Source organism: Neopelma chrysocephalum, unplaced genomic scaffold (genome assembly GCF_003984885.1).
Source record: "Neopelma chrysocephalum unplaced genomic scaffold, ASM398488v2 Primary Assembly neopelma1_101, whole genome shotgun sequence".
Lineage (NCBI taxonomy): Eukaryota > Metazoa > Chordata > Aves > Passeriformes > Pipridae > Neopelma > Neopelma chrysocephalum.
Window position 1 is genome coordinate 818,233 of NW_020897764.1, and position 25,757 is coordinate 843,989.

The 25,757-nt window shown below is 43.7% G+C and overlaps 2 protein-coding genes across 6 annotated transcripts in view; both read left to right on the forward strand.

The window, feature by feature from the left end:
* The first annotated feature begins 2,150 nt into the window (after positions 1–2,150).
* Positions 2,151–5,950, forward strand: IBA57 (IBA57, iron-sulfur cluster assembly). 3 transcript variants are annotated; one of them, XM_027695548.1, is made up of 5 exons: positions 2,367–2,419; positions 3,188–3,232; positions 3,362–3,461; positions 3,605–3,951; positions 4,592–5,950. In XM_027695548.1, the coding sequence occupies exons 1-5, from the start codon at positions 2,401–2,403 to the stop codon at positions 4,981–4,983; spliced, it is 903 nt and encodes a 300-aa protein (XP_027551349.1). In that variant the 5' UTR covers positions 2,367–2,400; the 3' UTR covers positions 4,984–5,950. The 3 variants fall into 3 exon arrangements, with proteins under 3 accessions (XP_027551348.1, XP_027551347.1, XP_027551349.1); XM_027695546.1 differs by having other exon boundaries at positions 2,334–2,419; positions 3,188–3,461; XM_027695547.1 differs by lacking the exons at positions 3,188–3,232; positions 3,362–3,461 and having other exon boundaries at positions 2,151–2,419.
* Positions 5,951–10,839: 4,889 nt separating this feature from the next.
* Positions 10,840–25,757, forward strand: part of LOC113973438 (meiosis-specific coiled-coil domain-containing protein MEIOC-like) — a 25,994-nt gene continuing 11,076 nt past the window's right edge. The window contains exons 1-6 of one of the 3 annotated variants that reach the window (XM_027695524.1): positions 10,840–10,854; positions 15,424–15,551; positions 20,014–20,137; positions 20,393–20,559; positions 23,178–23,279; positions 23,856–25,644. In XM_027695524.1, the coding sequence (XP_027551325.1) occupies positions 20,414–20,559; positions 23,178–23,279; positions 23,856–25,644 (2,037 nt within the window). In that variant the 5' untranslated portion in view covers positions 10,840–10,854; positions 15,424–15,551; positions 20,014–20,137; positions 20,393–20,413. Of the gene's footprint in view, positions 10,855–10,936; positions 11,237–15,423; positions 15,552–16,385; positions 16,417–20,013; positions 20,138–20,392; positions 20,560–23,177; positions 23,280–23,855; positions 25,645–25,757 lie in introns of those variants that run through there. The other 2 variants (XM_027695523.1, XM_027695525.1) reach the window with 2 other exon arrangements.

A 25,757-nucleotide genomic window follows, 5' to 3' on the forward strand; every position in this document is an offset into this window, starting at 1 on the left:
ATTCTTTTCCATTTTCAATTTTATTCTTTTCCATTTTCAATTTTATTTCTCTTGCCGCCCTTGCAAATATCTACGTGGGGTTTGATACAACCTGTGTGATGGTTGGGAAGCAGCATGGGAACACATGGAGATGGCCAAGGGCTTCCCATGGAGTGGCCACCGCTGGTCCCCGTGACTTGGTGGGTGCAGCAGGGATGTGGCACCGGCAAAGAAGAGCCAAAGTTGGATCCAGCTGTGAGTCCACGTTGGACTCTGGAGCTTCAGCCCAGCTGTGCTTCCAGATATGTGAGTTTTCCCCTTCTCCTGGGCCTCTAAAAAGCAAACACAGGTCTTGCTCCTGGCACATTCCCACTTTCAGAGAGAGGAGAAAACCCCACTGGGCACCAGCTCCCTGCATCTCCAGATGGTTTCAGGCCAGGGTGAGGTTTCCTCAGCCCCGTTTCTGACACCCAACACGTGCCAGGGGGAGGGCAGAGCTCATCCACGTGCCAAGGTCACCTCAAATCACATCTGTGCCAGTCTTTATTTCCCCACCTGCTCTGCCTGTGCCTGACAAGTGTCACCTCCAAGCAGGGCCAGCCCCGAATTGAACACTCTGTACCTCCTGGCACCACCAGGAGCTGATCTGTCCCCCACACACAGGGGTGTGTGATAAGGTTATCACACCCAGGACACACAGGGAGAGCCCAGTCCCACCCCAGGGCCGGCTGGAGGAACACACTGTGCATCCCCAGCTCCTGGAAAATGGGTCCCTCCACTCGGGGTTTTGGGATCTGTGGGTTTTAGGGGCTTGGCACCGGTCCTGGTGGTTTTAGCAGGGTCATTCAGGGCCAGGTGGGTGCAGCAGGAGGGTCTGGATGGCCTGAAACCCAACTGCAGCCACTGGAGAACGGGAATTGCAAATGACAGGGGTGACTCATGGCTATTCCTTGGACTGTGGGATGAATTCCAGCAGAAAGAGCCGCAGCCAAACCCGGGGCTATCCGGGCCCTTCAGACTCCGCTTCCCAGAGCGCCAGGGAATATTCAAGAAGGAAGCAAAACAGCACCTTCAGCTCCGTGATTTTAAGAGCAGGATTTTAACAGGGATTTCCCATCCCTGGAAACATTCCAGGTCAGGTTGGGTTGGGGCTCTGAGCAACCTGAGGGACTGAAGGTGTCCCTGCTTGTCGCAGGGGGCTTAGGCTAAATGACCTTTAAAGGTCCCTTCTAACCCAATTATTCCATAATTCCACGGGTTTATTTCAGTGCAATGCTTAGTAGAATTCCCACTGCTGAACATTAAAATTTACTCTAAGACAGAGCTGCTGACAAGTTTTTCCAAGAGTGTTAAAGGAGTAGGGGGGTAGCTGGTGGGTCCTGCAGAAACAGAGGTAGGGGAGAATTTAAACAGTGGAAAACAGGAACCTTTGGAGTTTTCCAGCAGGTTAGCCAAAATGTCCCTGGAAGAGAATGGGTCCATGTGGCTTTTAGGGGATTTTAGGCTCGGCAGGGGAAGGAGTGGAGGTGTCTAAGGAAACACTGGGAATGGCACTCAGTCCTATGGTCTGGTTGACAGGGTGGTGATCGGTCACAAGTTGGACTCGATGTTCTCAGGGGTCTTTTCCAACCTTAATGATCTGTGATTCTGTAACGACTAAGGGGGAGCAGCCGGGCTGGGCAGCCCTCGGGCTCTCCCACAACCAAACCGCGGGAGGTGGGAGCGATTTAGGGTGTTCCCCTCGCTCCATCCATGGCCGGGGAACCCGGGGAGCAGCGGGAGGGGGTCCCCAAATTCCATCCTCAGGATCCCGTTGGTCGCCCGGTCCCCACAGGGATCGCCCGGGGGGCGTGGCCATGGAAGAGGGGGCGTGGCTGCAGGGAGGAGACTGAGCCGGGAGGGGGCGTGGCCAGAGAGAGACAGTTGAGCGCAATGGAGGGGGCGTGGCCATCGGGCTGGGGGCGTGGCCAAGCGGCTGAGCCCTTGCGAGGAGCGAGCCGGATGGGGGCGTGGCCAGACCGTGGGGGCGTGGCCAGACCGTGGGGGCGTGGCATTTGTGGGCGAGGGCGTGACCAGCGGTGAAGCTCCCGTCCCGCCGGCAGGTGTCGCCCTCCCCTGGGACACACACAAGATGGCGGCGGCGGCGGCGGGCGGCGGCGGCGGCGGGACTTTCTGACGGCGCCGCCATGTTGGTGAGGGCGGTAACGGCGCCGGGGCTGCGCCGCCTGTGCCGGGGCCGGCGGGGCGCCGCCACCGCCTGCTTCCCGCCGGGCCGGGCGCTGCTGGGCGTGCGCGGCGCCGAGGCCGCCGTGTTCCTGCAGGGGCTGCTCACCAATGACGTCACGCAGCTGGCGGCGGCGGCGGCCGGGGCCCCCCCCGCGCTGTACGCGCACGCGCTGAACGTGCAGGGCCGCTGCCTCTATGACGTCATCCTGTACAGGTGAGACCATGCGGGGCCGGAGGGGGGGGGCGAGCTGGGCGAGACCATTGTGGGGCGGCGGGGGGAGAGGGGACTAATCCGGGCACGGGGGCGATTCCTGGTTCCTGTCACCGCTCGTGTCACACACGCGGCGTTGCTGGCTTATATTTATAAAGTGAAGCGCAGTAAAGCGCTTATTCAGAGCGGTTTTAGTGACTTGGTGCAGCCTCTGCGGGTTGCCCCGGCAGGGAATTGTGATGGCCGTGAGGATACCACCTTGGACATGGAGTATGGAAAGCTGCATCCAGGTCTGGGGCCACCCAGACGCAGGAGAAGCTGCTGGAGCAGGTCCAGAGGAGGCCACGGAGATGCTCCAAGGGCTGGAGCCCCTCTGCTCTGGAGCCAGGCTGGGAGAGCTGGGGGGGTTCCCCTGGAGAAGAGAAGGATCCAGGGAGAGCTGAGAGCCCCTTCCAGGGCCTAAAGGGGCTCCAGGAGAGCTGGAGAGGGACTGGGGACAAGGCATGGAGGGGCAGGATAAGGGGAGAATCGTTTTAAAGTGACTGAGGAGAGATTTAGATGAGATATTAGGAAGAAATTCTTGGCTGTGAGAGTGGGGAAGGACTGGAGTGTATTTCCCAGAGAAGCTGTGGCTGCCCCATCCCTGGAAGTGTCCAAGGTCAGGTTGGACAGGGCTTGGAGCAACCTGGGCTGGTGGAAGGTGTCCCTGCCCATGGCAGGGGGGTGGGACTGGATAATCATTAAGGCCCCTTCCAACCCAAACCATTCTAGGATTCTATGATACTTGGAAACATTCTCCAGTCAATGCAGTCAAAAGTAATGATGGGAAGCGGAACTGGATGATCTTTAATGCCCCTTCCAACCCAAACCATTCTGGGATTCTGTGCCAGTGGAAGGCACAGCTGAACGTGGCTTCTCCCCCTGCTGAAATTCCCCTCACTTTAGGGAAGGGGTGGAGAATTCCTCACACCCTGTTCCTGTCCCTGGGAGAACTGAGGGCAGCGTTTGCTGGGAAAGAGTACAACCGAAGGCTGGAAAACATCAGGTATTTCCTGCTCCATACGTGCCAGCAGCCTTCCATGACACTGCCCAAACTTCTGGATTCGCACCAGGATCCAGACAAAGCCTTTTGGCTCCCGCTGCTGTGGGGGTTTGTTTTCCTGACCTTGCAGGTGTTACTTTTTTTAGGCTCCACGGGAGCGCGGGAGAGGAGCCTCACATCCTGCTGGAGTGCGACAGCAACGTCCTGGAGCCCCTCCAGAAACACCTGAAACTGTACAAGATCCGCAGGAAGGTCGACATCTCCCCCTGCCCTGACCTCTCCCTGTGGGCTGTCATCCCTGGGGAACAGGCTGGAGACGCCTCCAGCTCCCTCCCGAAATGTGCAGGCCAGGCTGTGCTCTTGACTCCTGACCCCAGGGCAGAAGTCATGGGCTGGAGACTGATCACAAAGAAAGGAGCAAATCTGTCGGAGATCATCCCTGGGAGTGAAGTTGGGGACGTTCAGGATTACCACAGGCACAGGTATAAGCAAGGTAAAGCCGAGTCCTGTTTTGCACTCTGTGGCACTGGATTTTGGGAGTCCATGTGCTGAGATAAGACAGGAATAAGTAATGTGTTTAATTTGTTAATAAACAAAGGTATTAGTTGCTACTTTGAGTAAAAAAGTTCTCTGGTGCTTAGAATTCCCTCTGGTGGCAGGAGTAATATTTGGGTTTTGCGTTACTCAGATGATGGGGATTGGTCAGGAATGCTGAAAGAAAACCAGAATTAGTCATTTTCTTAGGAGCTTCTGTGGTTTGAGTAATTTTGGTTATTTTGGGGTTACACACAGGCCGTGTGTTTTGCTCGTTGCTAGGGGAGGAAAAGGGAACACCCAGACTTACCTTCCTAAAAATTCGTGGGTGGATTTGCCGAGTTAACTCAGAGGCCAAGGGGAGGATGTTTGATTTGAGAGGAAACTCACTGCTGGGAGTCCCAGTGCCTTGGATTTTATGGTATCCAGGCTGATGGTGGATTAAATTAATTGGCAGAGTGGAAGGTGATGGTTCTGTGCTTAAATATGAGTCCATCTGGTTTGGAAAATCAAGTTGGTAAAGACTCAAACAACTTAAGGCACTTGGGGCACAAGCCTTGTGGAGGAGTATTTACCTCTTGGCTTTACTCTTTTCCCAGGAATTCCTGAAGGTGTGAAGGATCTCCCTCCCGGGGTCGCCCTCCCTCTGGAGTCCAACCTGGCCTACATGAACGGCATCAGCTTCACCAAGGGCTGTTACATCGGGCAGGAGCTGACGGCCAGGACACACCACACGGGCGTCATCCGCAAGCGCCTGCTCCCCGTCTCCTTCTCAGCCCCGCTTCCCAAAGACGGCATTCCCGAGGGTGCCGAGATCTTCACCGAGTCGGGAAAGCCGGCCGGGAAGTTGCGGGCTGGAGGAGGCGACCTGGGGATAGCTCTGCTGAGGTTGGCTCACATGAACGAGCCGCTCTGCATAAATGTGGGAGGGGATAAAGTGAAGCTCAGCGCAAACACACCCGAGTGGTGGCCGAAAACTGCTGCTAAATAGGTGAGGAGCCACCGTTTGCCTTCTGGAGGATCTTATTCTGTGGGAGAAGTTCGGCCTTCGGCTGGTGTTTGTGGTGTTTGAGGGAGGGGTGTCACGGGATGCCTCAAATCGGGACTGAACGGCGGGAACCCAAAGCTGTGAGGTCGGATTGTCCACTGAGTGTTGTGGAGAGAGATACACCGGGAAGTGCACTTCTCCCTGAGGGTAATCCCTGTTTATTTAGGGGTTGCCACGTGTTGTTGGATGGATTTTGAGGCTGACCCTCCATCAGACTGTGCTCCGTGCAGGATGTTGGGTGTGTTCCCACTGAAGTGAGCAATGGGAGCAGGAGATTCCCTGTTCCACGCACTGAATGTTTCAGTTCAGAATAACCAGTTTGTGGTATTATGATGAATTTTTTTTTTTTTTGAGTGGAGATCATGCTGCTCTTATGTATTCTCAGGCTAAAAGTTTTTACTGCAAATTACTCCTTGCATTGAGCTTCTTAAACTCGCTGATTTGTGTGGGTGTTTCTCCCCACCGCTGGAATTGTGTTCAGGAAGAGGAATGCCTTATACTTCACATTTCAGACCTTGATTTTAAGTTGGCATTTCTTTGCTTCATTTTTTTTTCTGGCCCCCAACACTTCTGCCTTCCCAGTTTTCCCTGCTCCTGCAGTCAGCGTGTTCCTCTTTGCTTCCAAAGCCAACCAGCTCCGTGCCTCCTATCCCTGTCAACCTGCAGTGATTTATAGGAGCCCTTTCTATTTTTGTATTACAATAAATCCATTACACAAGGGCATGATGAGAGAGGTGCCCAAGTCCCCTCCCATTTTGACCCCCCCCAAAAAAAACAACCTCTTGCATGAATATTTGTAACAAAACCCGTCCAAAGCACATTCTGCCGCTGTTTCAGTGTTACTGTGAAAGGAATTTGTCTGTGAAAAATGCTCATATTGATTAAAACTCTATGGTTGCTGTAAAATGAGTCTGTGGAATATCTCGTTAATTATCGTATCTAATTTAAAAGTGATTTATCTGAAGGAGAAGAGATGGTGCCTTTTATTTGCCTGGGGTGAAGGCAACACAACAGGACAAATACTTTTTCAGGTTGCTTGCTGACAAGAAAAACGCCTTAGGCTGTTGGTCAGGTTTGGGATTGTTAACAGAGTCTTTCTGCTGGAAAAAATAAATGAAACTGGATCCTCTAAGTGCCACAAAGGCGAGGCTGTGCTGCCCGTTGATGCTGCTTTGCCAGAAGCAGCTTTTCCTCTCTGCCACCCATTGTGCAAAGTCTCCACAGAATAGTTTTATTGTCCTGGTGTGAGCAGAGCCTGAATAAACACTGAATAAACTCCTCTGTTTGGGGAAGCCCTGAAATTTTCCTGCCTTAGACACACGTTCCTTTTGTCCTCTTAACGTATTTTAGAGGCTTTTCTTGTTGCCAACAGCTGCAGGTTGCACCTATGGAAGGTTAGACACAAAATAAGGTGGTACTGAAATAAAGAGGTAGCAGGTGGATTCTGGAGAAGGGATGTGGCAGAAATGGGAGGGGGCAGCCCCAATCCATGTTATCCTTATTTTTATTTTTTTTTATTCTCCCTCACATCCTGCTCTCTCATTAATGGTTTTAGCCGGGTGAGCTTGGGCTGGAAGCTGCAGGGTTGATTTTGCAGGGGCTTTTTCCTCCCTGACAGCCCTGGAATCACTAAGGCTGGAAAAGCCCTCCAAGATCAGGGAGTCCAGCCATTAACCCAGCATTAATCCACCACCACACCATGTCCTCAAGCATCGTATCCACAGGTTTTTTTGGACACTTCCAGGGACGGTGACTCCACCACATCCCTGGACAACCTCCCTTCCAGTGAGGAAACTTTTTTTTTCTGTATTTTTAAATTTTTCTAGTAGCAGTTCTTGCTTCCTTGTCACGTTTTTTTTACATTTCCTGCCACAGTAAAGTTCCCAAGAAGTTGTGTTGATGTGGTGAAGAGTCCAGAAGAATGACTGCTCATACTTCATCAGTTTACTCTGTAATATCTATCTATCTATCTATCTATTTATCTCTCTCTCTATCTCTATCTATCTATCATCTATAGCATATAATACATATATAATATAAAACATAATATATATAATACATGTGTAACATAATACATATATACATAACATAATACATACACAATACATATATAATACATAACACATAACAATGTATAAATAGAATATATAAAAACATATACATAACACATAATAATGTATAAATAGAATATATAAAAACATATATATAATGATATATATGTTTTATATATTATTATATTTAGATATATTATTTTGGGTGTATGTATTTTCTATATGTAATATACATAACATATACATATGTAATATACATAACATATATGTAATATATAAAATATATAAAACATATGTAAAACCTATATGACATATATAACATAGAATGTATGTTCTACTGAGTTATTAAAACGACAGCAATCCAATATTAAAGATATAATTACTCATAAGATTTCACACTGCTGTAGCCAGGAGGTTCTGTGTGATCATCCTCACGCTGCATTACTTGAAGTCAGCAACTCTAAAAAGCCCTCATAAATATTAATATGGGCTTAATATTAATATTTGCTTAATATTAATATTTTGGGTGTGTTTTCCTGCTATTAACACATTGCTGAAACCTTTGAGGTCCTCGGGGCGTGTCCAAACACTTCGCAGATGAGAGTCACAAATCTGATTTATTCCTCACGGCCTGTGGTGATCCTGCTTTTCCAGGAGACTCGAGTTCTCCAGCGTTATCAGAGCTGGAAAATTTGGCAGCTTTCATCCCCTTTTCACAGCAATTCCTACTGAAACCACACTCTGCACAAGCGCTGGGGGCATTTTACATGTTATTTTGAGAGGAGGGTGTAGCTCCTACTATTTCTAGTCACTTAATATTGTTGGGAGCACAGTTTCTGCTGGATGGAAACACAGAAAAATGCTACATTTTTACTTTAAACTATTTTTCCATCCTTTCCCTGAGTGGCATTTTGCTTTTAGGTGGACTGTGAGCCCTTCAGAATAGGCTGTCTTGTATTTTTTCCTGTAACACGCTGTTCTCAAACTAGTGGAAATAATTCATGCCTAAATTCTTTTTGTGGATTTGCGTCTGGATTTCCTCTCTTTCCCTCTGTCCTGGAATTTTGCTGTCTACTCCTATCACTAAAATAAGAGTTTGTACTTTAGTGCTGTGCTGCCAGAACACTGGAAATATTTGGGCTTTCTTTTTCTTTTTTTTTTTTTGTTTTCCTTTAATCCTAGCTTGAGATTTTTGATCTTTCCAGTTTTTTGAGGGGGAAAAAAAATGGAAATACATATATAAAAGCTTCATGTCTTGTGTTTATTTATGTTTTTATTCTCAAATTTTGCTACCTCCAGGCAGCTGAAGGAGGACAGTGCTAGTCTGGGAATGTCATTACAGCTTTATGGAGAGAAACTGGAGGGGGGGTAACAATAAAGCAAACAAAGACTGAAATTTTTAGGGAGAGGTGACCTAATTTCCTATTTATTTCTGTGTCAGAAAAGCTGTGTGGAATAAACTTAATATCTGGGGGAGGTTATGTGCTGTGTGGCACTCACAGTGTATTTTAGGAGTGCTTTCAATGTAGTTTTATTGTTCAGGGTGAACAACTTATTTTTAAATTTCACTTGGATGACTTAAATAAATGTATGTTGCAGGGCAGCTTTAGTGTTTTTGGGGGTTTGTGTGTATCTTTTTTTTAATTTGGTTGGAATTTAGCACTCTGCTCTCTTTTTTTTCTAGTCTCAAGACTGTAATAGTACTTGCCTGATGATGGGCTACACTTCCCAGCAACTGAACTATATTATGTTATAACCATCATATTAATATAATAACTAGTATGTTGATTTCCTTGAAAAAGATGAAAATGGCTCTGTTTGCCATTTCCATTGTCTCTGGATTTTGTTATCTACTTAAATGATGTTCATTCTTTTTGTAGCACTAAAAATAGGGTGATGCCAGGGGATGATGAGGATTTATCATCTGAGTTAAGGTAAAGAACTGTGGGAAAACGATGACTTTATTAAGGAAAAAAATGTTTAACAGGTGATAAAATGTAACTGTTGATGAGATGCTTGAAAGTGGGGAGAAGGCAAGTTGCTTTAGCATGAAAAAAAGCCTTTAATCAAACAACCTTTATGTTTAATTCTTGTTACAGAAAGCAGAGGGCTTGATTTCTCATTGATGATTACACAGCTGGAGCGAGCCAAGTGATACCTTCAGTGGGGACAGAGGAGCAGAAGTGGCAGGAGTGTCACTACCAACAAAAAAACATTCATTCCAGGGAATTATTGGAGATGCCAAAACCCCAGAGATGCAGGAGGTGATCAGCTTGTCATCAGAGCTCTTGTACTGTCAAATATGATGTGTTTATACATATATTGTATATTATATCTATATTGTAATGATTAAAATTTTCTGACTGGCTTGTGCTTTCTGATTACAACTTAAATGGCTTTGGAAGTATCAAAATATACAGTGTATTTATACATATATATATACATATGCATGTATATGTATACATGTATATACACACACATATGTATATTAGTGCATATATACACTATATTATATCATATAATGTATATAATATATAATATATATAAAATAACATATTATATATATTATAATCATATATTATATAGTATGTTAAATATAACACAATTGCATTACCACATTATTAATTAATGTATTAACTAGCAAATTAATTTCTAAATTAAAATACATTCATTATTAATGTAGTGATATATAACAGGAATATATTTTATATATATTATATAAATATAAAACATGCTCATAAATACATTTATATAAAGTATAAAAAGAGATACTAATATAATAGATATTATATAAATATAAAATATATCAATACAAATATATTTATGTATTATAAAAATATGAAACACGTCCATATAAATATATTTACATAAAATATAAATATATAAAAATGTAAATTATATATGTTATATAATGTATATTGTAAAATATATATAATAAAATATAAATATATAGAAATGTAAATAATATATATTATATAATATATATAATAAAATATATAATAAAATATAAATATATAAAAATGTAAATAATATATATTATATAATATATATTATATAATATATAGTAAAATATTAATATATAAAATATAAATAATATATAATATATAATATATATTATAATGTATAATAAAATATAAATATATAAAAATGTAAATAATATATAATATATAATATATATCATAAAGTATTAATATATAAAATATAAATAATATATAATATAATATATATTAATATAGAATAAAATATAAATATACGTGCATTATATATAATTTTTATATCTTATTTAAATATATAAATAATATCGAAATATAGAAAGCCATAAATATATAAATAATATTTATATATTATTTAGAAAAATAAATAAAAAAATATAAAATTATAAATATAAAATGTAATATATAGTATATAATATATAATATATCATATATAATATATCATATATCATATAGTATAGTGATCACCTGAGGATAATTACTTAGAAATTACTTCTGCTAATTGGGAAGGAGAAGGCGCATTCCAAACACTCCCTCGCACTTCTCTCCCAGCTGAGAAGAGTTTCCTGACTAAACGAAGCAGCTCAGGGCAGCGCCCATAAAACCCCGGGTGAGGGAGGTGGGTCCCGAGGCTGCTGCTGCGGTCCCGGTTCCCGCAGCTCATTTGTAGGGAGCGCCTACAATTCCCATCGTGCTCCCGCCCCCTGGCACCGCGCTGACATCACCCGGTCCATGGCTCAGCCCGGCCGGCAGGCGAGGGGACCCAAAATGTGAGCTCGGCGTTCCCTCCCCTTCTGCGAGCGGGGCCTTGGGAAGGATTCCATCTCCCGCGGAGGACTTTGGATGAAAAAAACGCCCTGGGGAGACGTTCCGGGCAGGAATTCCGCGCTGTTTCTCGCAGTGCCGGTGCAGTTCGAGCCTCCCGTGCCTGTGCGGAGCAGCTCTCGGTGCCAGAGGGGGCCGGTTCCTTGCCCCAAATCCGCTTGTTTTCCGCTTGTCCTGCGGCTCCAAGGGGCGGAGGAGAGACGCTCCCCGGAGCCTGGCAACAGTGTGCGCGTAGTAACTGAGGCTGGAGTGTAACTATGTTGGAGTAACTGGCGCATTCCAGTGGCACCTCCGCTCCGGGAATGGCTGGTGGGAGCAGCTGCGCAGGTTGGTCTCGCTGGAAGTTGGTTCTCGCCGCGGTTCTTTCTCCGGGAGAGATGCCGGGGGGGTGCCTGGAGCGATGCTGGGATGTCAGGCAGCGGGATAAACAATCCAGCCGAGTGATTTCTGTTGGCTTGGGTTACTGTAGCTTAAAGTAAGAGTCCTGACTTACTCTCCTGAGAGTTGCTCAGCCTCTCAAGTGATTCTGTGATTGCGGGTGCCTGAAAAAACCCCGCAGTTCTCTAAACACAAATGTCTCTTGCTGTTGACAACTGGAGTTTCCTAAGGAGACTTAAACAGTGGATGGGAAATGTGGGAATACTTGCTGTCAGTCTTTTCTCTAAGAAACACAGTAACTTCTCGAGCAGGTGATGGATCCCCTTTCACTTTTCACAGTTTAGGTGTGTGAAGACACCTATTAGTACTTGAATATCACTAAGTGAGCAGCGGGTCAAGTGGGAAAAGTGGCTTTATATCCAATCTCAGGAGTCTAATGAAATTAAAATACAAATCTCTATATATTGTGTGCCCTGATCCTCGTGCAGCTGGTGAAAAAAAGTTCTATTTATTTGGCCTCACGTGCCAGTTTGTAACTTCTAAGAGTGTGGGTTTTACACACTCGTTAGTGGATAACTTCAGCATTTTTGTTTGTTTAAAATATATTTTGAAAGGCATTTTGGTTTGGTGGAGTTTAAACTGTGCTGGGTTGTCCATCTGTCATAGTGAATCTGGAAGAATATTTTGTGACTTCAGTTGAGATTTTATATCCCTAAACAAGAAGGTTTATAATAGTGCCAGTAATCCCGTTTTACAGCACAGGACATAATCTACAAATCATGCACTTAAGGTGCCTTTGGATTAGTTGACTTTAAAGTGAGTGGAAGTTCAGTAAAAACTCTGTACCTGTTTGTTTAGTATCCCCTTGTGTTTCCCTGGACTGCCAGGAGATAATGGAGTGTGACACGTGGTAGGAATTGTGAGTGAAGGTGAATATATAGAGGGAGCTGGCATTAAGTCCTCTTATGTCCTTGGAGGAAAATATAAAATCCTCTGAAACTCCAGAGTAAGGGCTTCAGTCATTTTTCCATGTAAAACTAATTGAGAATAGCGGGACTTGAGTGTTTGGAGTACTTGTGGCTCTGGACCACAGTTAGTGTGCAGAGCTATAGAAATCTATCATTAAAAACAATATCAGTAACTTTTTAAACAGTTCAAATGAATTGCAAAGCAGGGCTTTGTTTCTAAATACCCACTGGCAAATTAGTCCTTTTTTTTTTTTCTTCAATAAAGCAAGCAGTGGGGAGGCTGCAATTTTGAATTTCTGAAATGACTGATTTTGGGCAGACTGAAGTTGTGATAATTGCACAAATCCACAGTTCCCAGTGGATGAATCTGCATCCTGAGTGCTTACCCTGTTTAATTTCTTGTCATTGTAATTTAAAGTTTTAATACAGATGTTGCAGAAATGCTCTGTTTTTTGGGGGTTTTCTTCTGGCTTGGGAAGAAGAACCTCACAGAGGTACCATTGTGCTGCTGCAGGGATGGAATCAGGGAGCAGATTGGAATCTCTTCCACAACAAACTTTCTGCCACCTTAGCTTTGTAAAGATAAACCTAAATATAAACCAAAAAAAAAAAAAAGGTGTGTTAAGGAGAAATGTGGGTCTTGAGACTTGACAGCAGTTTTCCCACGTAACCTGATTCTGGAACTTCCAAACCCTCAGGAGTGTGGGTGGAGGTTTTTAGGCCTTCCTTATGATATTCCTAAAACACTGAGGTGTTGTTTAAAATCACCTTTTTTTTAATTATTAATCTGGAGAATTAGATGTACCACAGCACATGGAATTTCAAACTTTTGGCTTAGATATTTAGAAGATTGTGGGAAGTGTGTGTGTGTGTCTGTGTGTATACAGGTGAAATGTTACCCCTTTTAACCAGGATTTGGGATATGTGGATCAAGAGGCACCAGAATCAGTGGGGTGACCCTATAGGTGCTCTTTATAAGGCTCATTTGAAGTTTCTGGTGTTAATTTTTAAGTACTGATGGGAAGGTGGAGACTGTACTCCTAAAATTAGGAGGATTGTGTTTCTTTGGGATATGTTGTCAAGGAATGTTGTTCCCCCAGTGAGCTTTGAACCATCCATCAGACTCAGTGCTGCTTATCCTGTCACCTTACAGGGTGAGCTGGACACCCTTGGGATGAGTAGGGGAGGACTTGGAGATTTCCGGGGAGACTGAGAGGGTGTAGTAAGGAAATTGTTGCTGTTACAGTGAACTTGGGATAGGGAATGAGCATCATCCAGTGGCTGTTCATCCTGTTTCCCTGCTGATGGAGCACTTCTGGTGGTGTGCTGTGGGCATTGCTCTTTTTGCTTGGAGTTCTTTTTGAGCACTGTCAGAAGAATATAAACTTAAAACCATTTGTAAGTTCAGGACATGATAGTAAAGCACTCAGTGAAAACATTTTTATTTTTAATTTGTCAATGGAACAGTGCGAGCTGGCAGTGCTGCTTTAGCTAAAACATTGGCTTCTACCAAAGCTTTAATGTGATACCCTCATATCCTGAAGGTACCCAATGGGGCCTTTTTAGGAATTAATTATTTATGAGTAGTGCAAGAAGCTTGTGCTTGTATCAGCCCCTAAAAACAAAGCTGCCACTGAAAATCCACTTTTCTGAAGGAGGGTGTGATGGCTGGACCTGTTGTGGACACCTGGGTACATTTTAGGCTTTGTTTGGGGCTCTTTTGTAGGTTGTGAAGCCAAATTGCAGCACCTGCAATGCTTTGGAGGTTTCCCATGATTTCAGGTAGTTCCTGTTCAGAGATATCAATGGATTGCCCGTTTGGGCTTTCAGGTGTCAATTAGTGCTTTGTGAAACTCGTTTAAAATCATTAAACCCACTTTTAAAGTGAGAGTAGGTCATCCACAGTGGGATATGGGTGTAGTCTGACATCGTTCTATTACTGTAGGACAGGAGCAGGTGCTTGGTCAGGTTTTGAGGATTTATCATAATGTGATGGTTGCACACTTTATCTTAATTTATCTTAATCATAAAAGCAGCCCTTCCCCCAGCCAAAGCTTTGTGCCAGTGAAGATGAAGCCTTAAGTTTGTGTAGTGCGTTGATTGCTGACCTGGGACATTGCTTTGCTGTGATTTAGGTTGGAAAGGACCTCTGAGATCATCAAGCCCAACTCTGACCCCGACATGTCCCTGTTTACCACTAAACCATGTCCCCAAGTGCCACATCCAAAAGCCTTCTGAACATTTCCAGGGATGGTGACTCCACCACTTCCCTGGGCAGCCCCTTCCAATGCCTGACCACCATTTCAGTGAAGAAATTTTCCTAATATCCAACCTAAACCTTCCCTGGCACAATTTGAGGCCGTTTCCTCTCGTCCTGTTGCTAATTACTTGGGAGCAGAGCCCGACCCCCCTTGGCTTCCCCCCTCCTGTCAGGGAGTTGCAGAGCCAGAAGGTCCCCCCTGAGCCTCCTTTTCTCCAGGCTGAGCCCCCCCAGCTCCCTCAGCTGCTCCTGCTGCTCCAGCTCCCTTCCCTGGACACGCTCCAGCCCCTCCATGTCAGTGTTATCCCGAGGGGCTGTGCTGACATCCCACCTGGATTTGGATGACAGTGTGTGTGGCAGGAGCCAGCCTGGCCTCTGCCATGGACAGACCCCGAGTCTGAAGATGGGGTGGAGCCCTTAAGGTGCTGCATTCCCAGATATCTGCGTTCCCAGGTGTCCTATCACGTGATGGGGACGGATGTTCAGTTCTATGGCAGGTGTGAGCAGGTCACGGGGTGACCGTGTGTGCTGGAGTGGTGGACGTGGAGCTGCGGGATGGACCTTGATCCGACAGGATAAAGTTGGAGAGAGGAGAGTGGTCAGGCCGTAGCCCTCTGCCTGCATGATCCTTGGTGCTGCTGTCCTGCCCATTCCAGGGCTCCCTGTGACTTGGGGTCAGCAGCTCTGTCCCTGCTGAGCTCTTCTCTGTTATGGGATCCCACAGAAATAAATCATCATTGCTCCATCAATGCCTTGGATGTGGCTGATCCTGGAGGAGCTGTGGCTGTGTGGCTTGGAGAGATGCTGGGAGGAGCCATGAAGGGAAGCTAAAAATGAGTTTCATGCATAAATACAACTTTGGCAGATCTGATAATTGCTTTTTTTTTCTTGTAATTGCTTTTAAACAGGCTAAGCCAGTCCACAAGGATCTAAATTTCAGCTTGCACAGCAATGCTGCACACTGCAGAGAGGAGAAGCTCTGTGCTGATAACAAGGACGTGGTCAAAGTGCCTCCCCTGCTCGCTGCAAGCCACAGGTGAGTCCAAAAAGTGAATTTTCTTAGGTGAGCAGAAAGAAAAACTGAGGTGATGTGTTTGTTTTATAGTGAATAACCACACAGCAAAAAATTCCTCGACACCTGAAGGGATCGTTACATCACAGATGGAGCAATTTCACTGGGTCAGGACAGGGGAGGGATCCTCTTTTCATGGAATTCAGCAGATCCTCACACACTCCTCTTCTCAAAGGCATTTGTGAGACTTACCGCAAAGGACAATTGCTGGAAGTTACTCTGAACCAGAAAAAAAAACCAAAACAACCCCCAAACTTTTTATTGAATGAATGTTTTTAGATGCTTTGTTAAAACAAATGGCCCATTAGTGCTCTTAATGGTGGTTAGGCAATAGATCCCTTATATTGAACAAGCATCTCATAAATGTACTTGTCCCTCACACCCTTAAATGGTGCTTTTCTTATGGGATTTTGCCCCACCTGTCTAAGAGGTGTTTCAGACTTGATTCTTTCTCCTCGGGGGAAAAAAATCTTATTAATTCTTTGACTCCTAAAAAGGAACATTTCCCACTGCTGCTGCAAAAAGCCTTTCTGATGATGTGAATTTGGGATTTAGAAGGAAGTCTTCAGTAATCTGCCATTTTTATGGGTTTATCTCTGACATTAGGAGATATCTGAATAACTGACCTATTTTCTCCCCTGAGTTTGTTTTTTTTACATGTCCCTGTTGCCTGTTTACTTCTGCTGGTTCATTTCCTGGGTAACCCAAGAAAGCAATTTATGAAATTCTGATTTTTTTTCCCTTTTTTTACCCAGTAGTTTCAGAGAATTACTAGCAGCACATCCTGAGTTCACCAGTCCCAGTGTGCTATAGATTAAGAAGGCTGTAGGTAGGAGCTATTAGAAATCTTAAAACAAACAAACAAACAAAACAAAAAACCCCAACCAAACAAAAACCAACTAAAACACCAAAACCCAACCCCAAACAGTGCTTTTTCTTATGTTTTCTTGGTGAGGTAAAGCAGAAATAAACAGGAAATATTTATCCTGCCAAGAAATCAGAGTAGAACACACAATGTAAATGTAACAACACTGTGCCGTGCTGTTGTTTAATGTTGTTACCAGAGATGTTTATAAAAGCATCGTTGAGCAATGCTCTGTAGCAGGGAGTTCCTGCAGTTTTGGGATAACTGGCTGTAAAAAGGCTTTTTGCTGATTTAGCCCGAATGCTTTTTGGAAAATCAGGAACTTTGTCAGGTGGGACTTTGTGTCAATGAAAGTAACTTCTTCTAGTTGTATAATGAAGCAAATATTTAGCTGTGATTACGTCATTTTTCAGCTTATAACATATCCTTTCAAAGAACTGTTAGTTTGATATGAGCCGTAAACTGCTCTTGCCTCTAAACAGGAAGAAATTCTTCCCTGTGAGGGTGGGGAGGCCCTGGCACAGGTTGCCCAGAGAAGCTGTGGCTGCCCCTGGATCCCTGGAAGTGTCCAAGGCCAGGTTGGACGGGGCTTGGGCTAGTGGAAGGTGTCCTTACCCATGGCAGGGGTTGGAATGAGATGCTCCTTAAGGTCCCTTCCAACCCAAACTATTCTGGTTTCCATGAGGTTCCCCAGATCTAAGGAACAGTGGCATCACTTGGTAGTTTCTATAAAAATTCCTAAAACTCCTTCCAGTCTACCTGAGCCTTGGGTGTCCTCTCAGCAGCTTTTGCCATCTCACAAGAGCAGTTGCAGCCTTGAACTGTTTCCAGGACTTTGCTGGACAGGACTAGAAACAAAACATTTCCAGTAATGAGAAACAACACGTGAGTCTCCTGCTGTATCCACAGAGCAGTGAAACCTTCAGACAGAGGGTTTGCACAAGATGTAAATCTGTTTTTAGCTTCTTGGAAAACGAAGAGCTTGTTCATGTGGGACTTTGTCAATGAAAGTGGTTTCTTCCCATATTTATCCCATCTCAGGCAGTGCTGGTGAGGCAGAAACCTCTGTGTGGAGGATTTGTCTCCCCTCTGTGGCAGAGGGTCCCATGGGGGGACACTGGCACTGCTGTGTTATCTTCTGTCCTGTTCATCCTTGGCACTGCACAAGGTGCTGAACAACCTGCTCTGTGGCAGGACATTGACTCCAAAGGTCCCTTCCAACACCAGCTGTTCCCAGATGTCTCCCATGCAGGATTCTCTGTTCCAGATACAAGTGACAGGAGGTTTATCATGTCCTTTGCTGAGATCTGTAGCTCCATCTGCCTCTGGATGCCTGGCAGCTGTTCTGGCTTGGTAGGATTGGGGGCTGGAGGGAGTGGACTGGGCAGGAGGAGGAGTGGGGGAGTAACAGCTCTGCTCAAGGTGCAGGAGCAGTGAATCCATCTGTGTAACAGCAGCAAATCCTTGGGACAAGGAGGAAGCACAAAGGAGGCAGGTGACAAACAGTGAGTTGGTGTGCAGGGGAACACAGGACTCCTGGAATCCCAGGATGGTTTGGGTTGGAAGGGACCTTAAACCTCTTCCAGTTCCAACCCCCTGCCGTGGGCAGGGACACCTTCCACTAGCCCAGGTTGCTCCAAGCTCTGTCCAACCTGGCCTTGGACACTTCCAGGGATCCAGGGGCAGCCACAGCTTCTCTGGGCAACTTGTGCCCCTCACAGGGAACAATTTCTTCTTTAATCTAAATCTCTCATTTTTCATGTTACAGATACAACAATATTGTTGTCTAATAGCTTTGATTCTTTTTAGTTTCATACACATTCATACTTGAAATATTAACATTATATTGACAAAGTTCTCCTCATTTATTTCTCCTCAAACAAAAGGAACTTTGGGACAGTTTCTAAATACTAAAGAGCTGCCTGATGCTTTTGGAAATAGTGACCGTATTTGGTAAATACTTGTGTTTGCTCACTCCTCTGTTGTGATGAGCTGCTCGCAGAGGCTCGCAGAGGTTGAAAGCCCCCCATCTGCATTTGAAGATGTGACTAATAAATGTTGGATGTCTCGGAGAAAAAGTGTGTCCAGTTTCATATGCAGGGAGAGAGTTTGGTACATGCACACTTTTATTTTTCAGGAGCAAACAGAAGCTGTGTCTTGTTATGCTTTGAAAGGAAAACAAAGAGTCCATCCTGATAACCTACCTGGGGTTTAGATTTTTTGTTATTGTTATGAGAGATAATTTAGTGAGGCCAGCAGCTTTCCCAGGATTTGTAGGTTGGAAAGGATAAAATAAAAGCCCTGCTGAAGACTGTAATTGTCATAATTTGATTTTTTTTAATTTTTTTTTTTTGAGGCAACATTTTGTTTGTTATGGTTTTTTTATAATGCTGAAATTCTGAGTGTGTTTTTACTGTAACTTGTTATTGGTTCTCCTGTAAATCCCAGAGGAGAACTTGTGTTTAACTGGGTGGAAGGACAAGCTCTGCTGTTTTGGGAGTGCCAAGGCTGTATCTCGGGTACACGAAGTACCTCGTCTCCTGATCTTTAGACACACTGTCCTGCACAACTCACATTAGCAGTGATTAATGGCTCTGAAAATAAAAGATAAACCCCATTCCTTACAGATCCTATTTTTAATCCGTGCAGGAATATTTTATACCCTCACCAAGGAGCAGAATTTATCTCTGTGTGTTGCTCCCTTTTAGTCTAAACAAGACCAGGGCTCAGGCATTGGCCTGTGGTTGTTGATGCTGATAAATTTGTCCTGGAATTTCAGCCTTGGTCAGCTACTGCTTTCCTAAATGTTACTTTTGTGGGGTTCAGGAGTCATTTGGAGCACAAAATGTGGGTCCCACCCTCCTCTTCTTCTACAGGGTCAGAATTGATCTGTGCAACTCAAGCTCTGTGGTGCCATTTGGTCCCTGGGCCAGGAAGTCATTATTTTCTGTTATTTAATGATATAAATTGATATAAAATGATATAAATATGGAATTTTGCAGAATATTTGTGCAGCCTCTACAAGGTCCTAGTACCTCTAATTCTGTTTATTTAATAGGGATTTGTTTGGATGTGTAAGACCAGTTTAAAGAAAGTTATGACCCCTCAATGTAAACTTTTTTGTTTTCATTCAAAAAATTCCCTAAAGGATTGTTCTGCCTGTGGCAGGAACACACCTGGCCAGGGAATATTTCTTTACTACCTCTTCAAACGATACCCAGGGAGATCTTCCCAGTCCATGACAACTTTCACTAAATCAAGATTTGACCAGTGATTTGTTGTAAGCAAAAAAAAAAAGAAAAAGCCCCTAACTTTACAGAATTCCAGCTTGGAAGCGACCTCAGCTGTCATCTGCTCCAACCTTTCTTGGCATAAATAATATTTAAATAAATAATTTATTTGTAATAATTCTGGAGCAGCACTTAAAGCCAGGTTACTGTTTTTTACTCACACGTTGCTCTGCGGAGTTTACAGATGTCCCTCCCCCTTGTCCTCTTTGTTGGAATAGTTTGTGTTTCCAGGGATGTAAATGGGATAATTGCCCTCCCCTTTGTTTTCCAGGGGGGATGTGTTTGCCTGTGCCATGCGCGTTTCCAGCCGTATAGAACAGAAGATTCTGAACTCGTGAACGCGACACCCCAACACCTACAATGTGAAATCCGTGGAGAACTCCTGTTATTGTGTAGTAAGTAATTTTTGTTATTTACATATTTATTTTTAGAAGACACACGCGTTTTTAGAAGACAAACAGAGCTTTGAACTAATTTAAGGCAAGGGAGGGAATGTGATTTAAACTTTATCCTTTTATCACGGGGGTGCTTCGTTTTCCTAAACAATTATTTACTTTGAGAAATAAAAGTAAGGCTTTGCTGTGCTGCCTTTGCTGCTCATTTACAGAAATGTATAACAATAAAAATATTCCCTTCTCTTTCCAACACAGGTAAATAGCAAGAACCAAACAATGGACACTCAGTTATTTTCCCCATTACTGGGAGCAGTTCCCAACACCCCCCCGCCCCTGGAATCTTCCCGGCTGTGCAGCGACTGGTCGGGATGTGGGGAGGAGATTGCCTCAAAAACTGCTCTTCAGGACTGCACAAAGAAAAGGTATGAGCATTCCTCCTGGGATCTGGAACGCTGGGATTGTTATGGAGCAGAATAAACGGGATTCTGGATCTTTTTTTTGACAGAGAGTTTATGGGATAACTAGAAACTCAATGAGTTTTCCTTGCTGTGTTAAAGTTATTATAGAGGTTGTGGAAAAAAAAGATGTGCATATAGATGTGTGTTTACCTGTAAAAACATCTGAAAACTTGGAAAGAATTCCACATTTAGGGAACAAAATGGGAAACTCCTGTATGCCACTGAAAACTCCTTAAGGAAAATCCCACTCTCCTTCAGTGCCTCCCACCCCTCAGTACCACAGATCATGATTTCATGCTCGATAATGCAGATTATTTCCTGGAACATGAAGAGTGTTAGAAACAAGTCAAGTGTAAGTGGTACCTGTGCTGCTGGAAGCATAAATATGGCACCAGCTCCTCCTGAAAATATATCAGCCCACGGGCTTGTTGTGCCCTTGATATAATGCACTCAAGTTTGATTTTATGTTAAAAACAATAATTTTGCACTTCTGGGTGTTGAATGAATGCAAAAGGTCTTTGGTACTTGAATCATGAAACATTTTTATGGAGAAATTTACTCTGCCCAAGTCCAGCTGTTGGTGTTGGAGGCTCTTCTGATCCACCAACTTAATGCAGTGAAATTATTAATGGTGCAGAGAAGGGGTTTGAAAGGTTCCCTGGGAGTGGAGAGCAAATAAAACTCCTTTTTAGGTTTTTTTTTTCTCTCCAGAGGAATTATTTCTATAAAATCATGGATAAGGATTTCAAGGAACAGGGAATGATGGCAGTAACCAGGGAGCACCCACTGAAATAATGGGTCCTCTCCTTTATCCTCATCATTTCATGGCTCGTGGACAGCAATTAAAATTGTCACATTGAAACTATTCCAGCCTCAGAAACGCATAAACAATGTTTTTTATATTGGGCTTCCCCCCCTCTCTCTCTCCTTTCCTTCTTTATGCCAAATGATGGCAACATAATATTGCTTTTTTGGGGGGTAGGTTGGTGCAGACTGGCACAGCAGCTTTTGGCACTTTGGTGATGCCTCTCTAGTGAGTATTTCTAGTGCCTCACTGCTTTTTTTTTAAATCATTTTCCTAATAAGATGAAATTTGAGATGAGGAGAAAGAAGAGTCCACTAGTTCACAAGGTGCTGAAAGGTTAAGGAAGACACATATAATGCAGAAAAACTTATTTTTTTTTGCCAGTCTTCCCTGGAAAGTGTCACAGTTTAAGCTTTAAGTGTTAGGTTTAAGCACAGTGACAATCCTCTAATTAAAATATTCAATATTTTCTTAAAGGCAGCCTTTAGATTATTGCAGGGTAGCTTTTTTTTAAAAAAAAAAGGAATTAAATTAAATGGTACTTGTCTGTTAGTGATAATCCATGTCTACACCCATTCTAAGCATGCAGATATTCAGTGTTCCTTGAGGTCTCCTTTAAGAAAAATAGAAGAAGAGGGAAGTTTGCTGTTTCTCACAAAGACACAGAGGAGATTCTCATCAAATAAAAGTTGTGTGTTTATAAAACACTTTCAAGAGCCTTTGCACTTCTGTGTGTCTTAAATAAAATCACTCAGACCAGATCCCTTACAGAGGGAACTGAGTAGTCATGACATAAGAGGTAGGTTAATTCAAAATATGGTATTTAAAAGCCAGCAAGGAATAAGTGGCTTATTTTTACTGTAGCAAGAGATTAAGAAAGTGATTGTCTTAATAGTTTATCCCACATTTTATGGTCTCTGTTAATCAGCAAAATTAGTGAGTAATTATGTGGCAGCATTAGCAGATGATGTGGTTTGGCTGAGCTGACACCAGGGAAGACTGGGAGACCTCCAGGGACACTGAGAGGGATCAGCTGAGCTACAATAAGCTTTTGAGTGAACTTTATTAAAGCAAAACAATGTGTGTTGCAGGGAAGGGGATCTTACAGTGTTATGTTTTTATTAATTTCTGAGTGAGGGGCAGGTGTCAGCACAGGCAGCTCTTAAAGAACTCGTTTTGCACCTGAGGTAAAAGTTGGGCTTGTGTAAAACCTGGTGATGGTTGAACACCTCTGGTGTTTATCATAACTTTAGTAAATATTCCTGATAAAGTTATTTCTAACAGGGCATTAAAAAGTGGTTCAACTTAAGTATAACTTCTTTTTTTCTTTTTTTTTTGAGATTAAAATAATAGTTTTTGAATTACAGAAGTAGATAAATTACCATCCCCAAGACTTTGAGAAGGTCGATCATATTTATCCTCTCAACAAGACAGTCAAGGTTTGAAGGAATGTCTGTGAAATAGTTGTTTCTTGGAAAGAGAGGAAAATCTCTTGCTGCTCCAGCCTCTTCACTTGACAGCTTGGGAAGTCTCTGGTGAAGCAAGAAGTCAAGAAAATTGTTCTAATTCTCTTAGGCTGTAGAATTCACAGATACAGGAAAAGATTTCTGTGTGTGGATGCTGAGAGTACATTAAATTCAAATTTCAATCTAACTGATGCTGCTAAAATAAATTAAAGGTTTTATCTTTTGCTTTTCCTTTTGCTTGATTTGTTTAGGAGAAAAAAAAGACTTATTTGTCTAAGCTTTTATTTATTTGTTTGTTTGTTTGTTTTCAGGGCACCAATAAATCTTTCTTATTCTGGCAATGGCCCTGATATGTTTGGGCTGGTGTCAAGCATTTTAGAGGAGCCAAACAAGCCTGAACCAGTTACAGATTGGTAAGTTTGTTCTGAAAGCTCTTAAAATTTCTGTGTTGTTTTTTGTGCCCATTGTCACGTAGATGTGATACCCATATTTAATTATTTCAGAGTTCAGTAATGAAGGTCTTATAAATTCCCTTAAAATGTGGAAGTGTTTTTACTTGCCAGTATAAAAAAAAAAAAAGGCAATAAACTGTTAGAAATGCAAATTTTCCAAAGTCTTCCATCAGCTTTATAGCATTTGGGGAGGAAAAAAAATATGATTAATTTTAACCAGTGGGGAGTTGACTGAATACAGGGGAATATAAAATATTTAATAAATCCAAATAAGCTCTGCAGTCCTGAATATATGTATTATAAACAGCAGAGAACAGTGTTGGTAGTCAGATTTCACAGACTATTTCCTCAACTGCAGTGAGAATATTCCTCCCCTTTATATTTTTTTTGAGGAGAGCTGGGGATGGTTGGTCAACAATGTAATGGGAAAGATGTGTAGTGGAGGAGAATAACCATGGTGTGTAATGTAAGAAATGTTTAAAATAATTAAATAAAATAAATAATTAAATAAAAACAAAATGTTGAACTCTGTTACAGGAATTCTCTCTCAAGGTTGTTTCCCCCCATGTGGGCGCCTGACCTGGGAAGCAACGGGGGATTCCCAGCCAAGCACCCTGTGGAAAGCAGGGATTTCCCAAGCCTGGTGGGGAGGACTCAGAGCTGCCACCAGGAGCAGCTGCAGAAGCCTCCTGACGTGGAGATGTTGCACAGAGGTTTGGAAGATCTCCAGCTCATCGAGTCTTGGCTTTCTCCACCCGGCCCTCGCCCTCAGCCCGACGGTGTCCTGAGCAACAGCTGCCCTGAAAATCCCTCCTTGCAAAATAATAACAACAACAGGATTCCCCAGGAAGGGTTTGCATTTCACGGGGTGAACTTTAATCAGCAGTTGTGCAGCTACGACCACGTGAGGCTCAATGGAGACCGTGAAAAATTCAACTCCAATTTTGGCCCTTTTTCTTCTCAGAGCAGGCTGAAAGAAGGCACTAATGCTCAGAAGGAGTACTGGAAGAGTGAAAGGGCAAGAGGAAAAGCCCTGAAAAATTATGCTCAAGAACAAACTAAGTGTTCCCCTGATCTTTCCAAGCAGCCCTTTGATAATTCTTGGGATAAAGTATCCCAGGACAGCCACTGGCTTCCTAAAAGATATGAAAACGTAGCAGCTGCTCACAAACTGCAGTCAGCTCTCCATCCATCACTATGTTTTTTCAACCAAGCCCCTAATGAAAATAAATTCCCTGGAGAAACAGCCAGGAAACCCCAGGAAACCCACGTACAAAACGGCCATTGTGGCTTTCCTTTGGGGAGTGCTTTTAATAATAATGAATATAAGATTAATATTGGCCCGAAAGAATCCTCTCCTAAAGTAGCTGAGTATGATTTATCTGTGAAAAACGTTGTGCAGAATGGGAGCTATTCATCATACCATGGATGTGCGTGGCTGGATGGGAAAGGTCTGGCACCTGGATTGGATATTCCCTATGGAAAACAGGTCACAAGTCCACAGTCGTCTTCGGGGGTTTCAACCACGTCTGGGGGTTCTCCCACCCATCAGTCCTCTTACTACTCACAGCTCCTACCTGTCCTCCCTCCCAGGAAAGATGGAAGGTTACAAATATCAAATGGTTTTTCTAATAATTTGGGGCTTTCTAATTTCACCTCAGAAAACCAGATGCAAGTGAAACCCGTTGGGCAATCCCAGCAGGATTCATTGGCTAATAAGGAGGGGCCGTACCATAAATTCCCTGTTAATTCCTCATCTGACTGGGTGATGCAGCAGAAAGCTGTAAGTGAAGACCCTGAGAAATACCACAGGTTCCCAAAAAAGCAGAGCCAGGAAAACTGCAATAAAGATGATAGAAGAGGCAGAAGGAATTGGGTTCCTCATTTGGGATGTACTGCCCCAAGCTGCCCTCCCTTCAACATGTTCCCAAAAAAGCACGGAGAGAACGGCGGCAGCCTGTCAGACTTCATCAATCCTTCTTTTCTTCCTTCTTTCCCGTTAGTGTCTGATTTTAAGCAGAATCCCAGCCTGCCTCTGTTTAATCACCATCTACTTTCGTCAGCAAATAATTTGGGTTTTCCCCCATCGCCGCCGTTCCCCTTCTCGGAACTCGTTGACCTTTTTCACTGCGACGACTTTAACCCCCTGAACCCCTTCCTCAACGACCTGCTCTGTGGGGAGGTGGCTGCGCCCTACTTGGCCTTCCCACCCCCCTTTAACAAGTACAGACCCCCAAGGAACCGCAGTGGACCTGCTAACGAGCTTCACGTCCGACTGGAGGAGTGTTACGAGCAGTGGAGAGCTTTGGAGAAGGAGAGAAAGAAGGTAAAACCCAACTGATAATTATTCCTGATAAGAACTTGACTGGTTTTAAATCATATTGAAGAAAGAGAAAACTTAGTGTTTCTTCTTTAGTTGACTTTTTTTGTGTTGGTTGG